Genomic DNA, 6000 nt, shown 5'->3' on the forward strand with positions numbered 1-6000 from the left:
CATAGGTTTTGTTTTGCTTTGTTTTAAGACCATAAGCAGAATAGAGTATATTGTATGCTACCGTATTTTTTTCTTTTAGAGGGAGAAAACACAAGACACATTTTATTTGCCTACAGATGCATAGGCTAACTCTAGATGAATACACAAAAACTGGCAAAATTCATTATATCCAAAATAGGGAAAGAGAGGGCTGAGATAGGACGGACATACTACCCTTTTATACCCTTTGAATGTCGTGCTTTATTGTTTTTTGTTTTTTTTTTTTTAATTTTTTTTTTCAACGTTTTTTGTTTTATTTTTGGGACAGAGAGAGACAGAGCATGAACGGGGGAGGGGCAGAGAGAGAAGGAGACACAGAATCGGAAACAGGCTCCAGGCTCCGAGCCATCAGCCCAGAGCCCGACGCGGGGCTCGAACTCACGGACCGCGAGATCGTGACCTGAGCTGAAGTCGGACGCTTAACAGACTGCGCCACCCAGGCGCCCCGAATGTCGTGCTTTAGAAATACTACCTATCCCCAAATACAGTACCCCAAATACTACCCATCCCCAAACGAGTAAACCTAAAAGTTAGTAAAATAAATTCAATCTCTTGTCTGCACCATCTCCAGATCCCAATAAACAAAGGGAATTTTGCTTAAATAAACGTTTAAAGTAACATACCTTCACCAGCTTCACTTGTAGGAATAGGTTTTATCCAGAAATACTCCCGTGTACACCAGATCTTCGGGGTGCATCCCTGCCCTGCGGCCAGAGGCTTTGGACAGGCCCTTCTCCCCGCTGGCCCCATTTCTCCAGCGCTGCCCGCAGCCCCCTTGTACAACCCCCGATGCGTGCCCGGGACCCAGCCGGGAGGGGTCGAGCTCCCTCCAGGAAGTGGGGGGGGGGGGGGGGGGCTCACGCTGCACTCGGGGACAGACATGGGGGGGTGCCTGGGTAGCTCAGTCAGTTAAGCGTCTGACTCTCGGTTTCGGCTCAGGCCACGGTCTCACAGTTCATGAGTTCGATCCCTGCCTCGAGCCCGCCTGGGATTCTCTCTCCCTCTCTGTCTCTCCTGCTCTCTGTCTCTCAAAATAAATAAACTTAAAAAAATATATAAGTATCAATAAACAATGTACTGCATATTCACCCGGATTTCCAGACTCGGGGGGCATATACTTAGGCCCTGAAGAAGGCCTAGAAAATAATACATTTGCGGTGGTTACCTCTGAGGTGAGGAGAGGGAGTGGAGGGAACTTTATTTTCCTATACACGTCCTATATTTTATTTTCCTATACACATCTATATTTTAAAAAATCTTTCATAATGACTCATGTTTATGAAAAAGCTCCCACACTCTAGATATGCTTTCTATTTACAAAAAAAAATTTTTTTTAACGTTTTTATTTATTTTTGAGACAGAGAGAGACAGAGCATGAACAGGGGAGGGGCAGAGAGAGAGGGAGACACAGAATCGGAAGCAGGCTCCAGGCTCCGAGCCATCGGCCCAGAGCCCGACGCGGGGCTCGAACTCACGGACCGCGAGATCGTGACCTGAGCCGAAGTCGGACGCTCAACCGACCGAGCCACCCAGGCGCCCCGATATGCTTTCTATTATTCACCCAGGGACGCCGGTTTGTAAGTGGCAGGCTGACTTCAGATTGTGCTCTGGATACAGGGCTCTCTCACCGGTTACTTGAGTGAAAAACACACACACCACCGAACGTGCCCCCTTCATGTCTTACCCCCCATCACAGAGAAAACGCCTTCCTTTAGGCTCCCAGCTTCCCCGAACGCATCTGCCCTGAACGCCTGCTGCGCCCATAACTGGCCACAGAAACAGGTAGCGAGCAAGTTGCAAGCATTCTCTTGGCGTAAGACTAGACTCCAAGGAGACTGACACTGGCTGAACGAATGAGGGGCTGAGTCATTAAGTCAGTCCTCCCTCCAAACTCCAGCCAGCCCTGCTGGCTACCTCCAGTTCTGTTGTCGTTTCTTTTTTTGGTTCTCAAAGGAAAACAGCTAGAAGACACCCCCCCCCCCACTCCAGCCACGCTTCATCGCTTCTTAGAATGACAGCAACTTCTTCCTAAGGTCCAACCCAGAGGCTGTCGGCTGGCAGTCTGCAGGCAACGACCAGCCGGCACCTATAATCTGCTTGCCCTGCGTATTTTGAAAAGGGGTTTGAATTCGTTACTAGCTTTAAAAACATGAGATCCTTTTCCGTAACAATTTACAGCTTCCTCCCCCAAATTCAGGTCAAGCAACAAGGGGCTGGAGCTGTCTCTTCACAGGGAGGCGTGCCCCCCACCAGCCCACCTGCCTGCCTGCCCTCCTCTACAGGCAGGCCTCCTGACTGGCCCAGCCCGCAGCAGAGTTTACACTACAGAACCGTACCTCCTTTGGCGGACATGTAGGTCAGTTTCAGTTCAGCCCATTCTGTCTTTTACAGAACCCAAAGAGCTCAACCCCTCTGACGACACGGTCCTCCTTCGTCTCTGATACTCCCACCATGCAGGGCTGCAACGCAAAGAGAAGGATATGAGTACATGAGGTCGTGGATTTAGCTCCTAAAATGCCAAGCGGGTCTCTCTTTGAGGGGGTCCCTAATCTCCTCGCTGCCGTGGCGGTGGAGCTTTGGGACAGGGAGAAGTCCTGAGTTCAAGGACCCACCTGGATGACGGAGTCGACATTAAAAGTACTGCCAAGTCAAAAAACCTGAGTTCGATTCTGGCTCCTTATTGCTGGGCCAAGTACTTAGCTCTCTTGAGTCTGTTTCTCCACCTATAAAATGGGCTGATAGCACTTCACAGGGCTGTCAAGTGAATGAAATTTTAAAAAAGTGTATACGATCGTGCTTATAAACAGCTTACAACTACAAAATAAGATAGGTGTGGACTAGAACAAGAGGGGAGCTGTGGGAGAAGTGACAGAAAGGGGTGACACAAATCCCAGTTTTAAAGAAAGGTGGATGAAGAGCCCGTGGCTGTCTGATCTGAGGTCCCTCCTGCCTCCTCTTTCTGCCTTGGGCTCTGGGAAATGCCTCTCCTCACCTGTCTCATGGCTGCAGTAAGGGAAAGTCACTTTTTCCCCATGCAGTAGCCCCCGGCAGCTCATTTTCAGGGACAGGGAGGGAGGCTGGACTGAACTGGTCGCTGCCGGGCTGGGGAGGAGGCCCGGTGATGTCCTCCCCAGCCAGGAGCACGCTGAGATAGATAGGCGTGCCTGTCGTTACCATCATCCCCATTGGACACATCAAGGCACTGAGGTCCTTTCCCTCCAAAACCACCCCACCTCCCGACTTCACAGGGAGGAAGATCAAATGACCTTCTTTGGAAAGCACTTCGCAAAAACGGATGAAAGGTACAACAGCGAACAAAAATAGCCACAGAGATGCGATACAAAGTCATGCCAATGCACGGCCGTGTGGTTACTGGAAAGCAGACCTCTCGGGAGCGCACCAGAGCATCCCAGTTCCCCAACGGACATTCTCATCTCCCACGCCTTTGTCAAGAGGTTGCACGGGGCTGAGGTCTGGCCCAGGAGGCTGGCCAAGTCCCCCCAAAGCTAACCGACTCTCGCTCTGGCAGATGTGGGGGCGGCGGAGGCGCCCATCGCGCCGCTCCAGGGTCGGCCCGGCGACTTCTGAGCGCTCCTCCCGCCCAGGCTCGGGGACACAGCTCCCTGAGGCCGACTGGGAGGGTGGGACTCACCTGGTCCTCACCGATTCCAGGCGGGGGACGAGGCCGCTTAGCCCCCCACGCCTATCCCCGAGGGAGGAGTGAGCCCGCCGCCTGGAGCCCCTCCGGGCCGGGTCCCGGGCACGCACGGATGCCCTCCCCTCCAGGGGGTCGTACCAAGGGGCTGCGGGTGGCGCTGCAGAAAAGGGGCGGGCCGGGAGCAGAGCCAGTCCGAAGCCCCCGGCCGCAGGGCAGGGACGCGCCCCCAAGATCTTCCCACAAAGAGCTCCGGCTCCCCACCCGCTGGCGGAGCGCGGCCGGGAGCACAGCTCCCACCCGCCGGCGGGGGCGGGGGGGGGGGCGCGGAGAAAGGAGAGCGCCGTGGGGGCGGGGAGGCGTGGGGGAAGGGGCGCAGAGACCCTCCCCGTCGCGCCCGCGCGCGCGCGCGCGCCCGCCCGCCCCGCCCGGAACTCAGTCCCGCTCGGGCCCGCCCGCCCCGCCGCCCTCCGCTCCGCGCCCCGCGCCGGGCTCACCGCGCCGCCTCCGCCGCCGCCGCTCAGGGCCCGGCCCGGCCGCCTCCCGCCTCGGCGGCCGCCGCCGCCGCTTCCTTCCTCCCGGCCGCGCTCGCGGACTGGAGGTTTCTGGTTTCAGGCCGCCGAGCCCCGCTTCGCTCCTCCCGCCGCCCCGCCACCGGCACGCGGACCCGGGCGGGCGCAGGCCAAGTAACTTTGCGGCGCTCCCGCCCCTCCTCCGCCGCGCCGCCCCGCCCCCCGCGGCCCCCCGCGCCAGCGCCGCCGCCCCTCCCCGCCCCGGCGCGCCCCTCCCCAGCCCCGCGCCCCCGGCTCGGCGGCCGCCCGCCCTCGCGGCCACTTCTTCCCGTGCCTTCCCACGGCCGGCCTCGCCCGCCGCTCTTTGTCTCGCCCTCACCCTCTCGGCTCGCCCCGCTTCGCTCCGGTGGCCCCGACGCGGGCCCTCCCTGACCCCGTCCCTCCGTCCCAGTTTCAGCCGTTGGGACGTCCCCTTTTCCATCTCCCTCTCCATCGCACTCCTACTTTCGGATTCTCCCCCGTGGGTTCCGCACAGCCCCTTTCTCCTCCCCCTCCTCCTCCAGGCTCGCCCTGCACTCCCGCTGGCCTTCCCTTTCCTGCCCACCTTTCCTTCACCCACCCGACGTCTAGGGACAGCTGCCGGGCGCCAGGCGCCGCGCCGAGCCCTGGACACATCCCAGGGAATCGACCTGGAGGCCGGCCTTTGAGGAACCCGCAGCCCTCGAGAGTGAGAGGGTGGATGTAAACAGATCCCTACAGTGTTGCTCTGCTCGCCCGTGAACCACAAGGCCGAGGAGCAATCGTTACAACGCGCAGACCAGAGCGCTGCCCATTCAGAGGACAGAGCATTTCCTTTTCGTAATGTTCCTTTTCCCCCTTCTTCACTCCCCACGTTCTGTGCGTCCCTAGCCTCCTGGTGTTTTCTACGCAGCAGTCTTAATAAGGAGAAGAAAAGTTGAAGCAAACGGGCGACCTGGAGCGAAGGAGGAAGGGAGGAAGAAAACAGGGCAGGAAAAGAATCAGGTCAGAATTTACAAAGTCCAGTTCACCAGACTCCAGCACAAACTGATGCTGCCCCCGGAGCAGGATTTAAATTCCTTTGAAATCCATCTGCTTTGAGGAATGCATTAATTATTCCCTTATCTACAGATTGGCACTGTGGGAGCAATAATTTACTATCTTGCACTTGCCGAACACCCAGCTTGTCTTCAGGGACAGACGGGATAATGGGGAGGGAAAAAGTTAATGGATGCCTTAATATTCCTACGGGATAGATGCTTTACTTGGTCAAAAACCGGAAGCTGAAGCTCCTTTCAGAGTCTAGGTCGCCAGAAAGCCAGATGCTGAAGGAGTTGAAAGCGGTTTGTTCTCCAGAGTATTTTAGACTTATCTAATGAAATACCTGGTTATTACTATTATTATTTGGACTTGCATTGACTCTGGCACTGGCTAATCTTTGGGACCCTGCGGAGTTATATAACCTTTCCGAATGTCAGTTTATTCTTACATAAAATAGGCATCCTCATACCTGCCTATCTGTGGAGTTTAAGAAGACAAAACGAGGGGCACCTGGGTGGCTCAGTGGATTGAGCGTCAGACTTCAGCTCAGGTCATCATCTCGTGGTTTGTGGGTTCGAGCCCCGCGTCGGGCTCTGTGCTGACAACTCAGAGCCTGGAGCCTGCTTCGGATTCTGTGTCTCCCTCTCTCTCTCTCTCTCTCTCTCTCTCTCTCTCTCTCTCTCTCTCTGCACCTCCCCCACTCGCACTCTCTCTGTCTCTCTCTTAAAAGTCAAT

At 56.2% G+C, this 6000-nt stretch overlaps 1 protein-coding gene across 7 annotated transcripts in view; it reads right to left on the reverse strand.

Annotated features, from left to right (window-relative positions):
- GPR161 (G protein-coupled receptor 161) overlaps positions 1-5096 on the reverse strand; it is a 62656-nt gene extending 57560 nt beyond the window's left edge. For 2 of the 7 annotated variants that reach the window (XM_058700381.1, XM_058700375.1), the window contains exons 1-2: positions 2652-3680; positions 2376-2498 (exon numbers count right to left, since the gene is read on the reverse strand). In XM_058700381.1, the coding sequence (XP_058556364.1) occupies positions 2376-2391 (16 nt within the window). In that variant the 5' untranslated portion in view covers positions 2392-2498; positions 2652-3680. The other 5 variants (XM_058700379.1, XM_058700378.1, XM_058700376.1 and 2 more) reach the window with 5 other exon arrangements.
- Positions 5097-6000: the final 904 nt, after the last annotated feature.

The sequence above is a fragment of the Neofelis nebulosa genome, chromosome 15, assembly GCF_028018385.1.
Source record: "Neofelis nebulosa isolate mNeoNeb1 chromosome 15, mNeoNeb1.pri, whole genome shotgun sequence".
Lineage (NCBI taxonomy): Eukaryota > Metazoa > Chordata > Mammalia > Carnivora > Felidae > Neofelis > Neofelis nebulosa.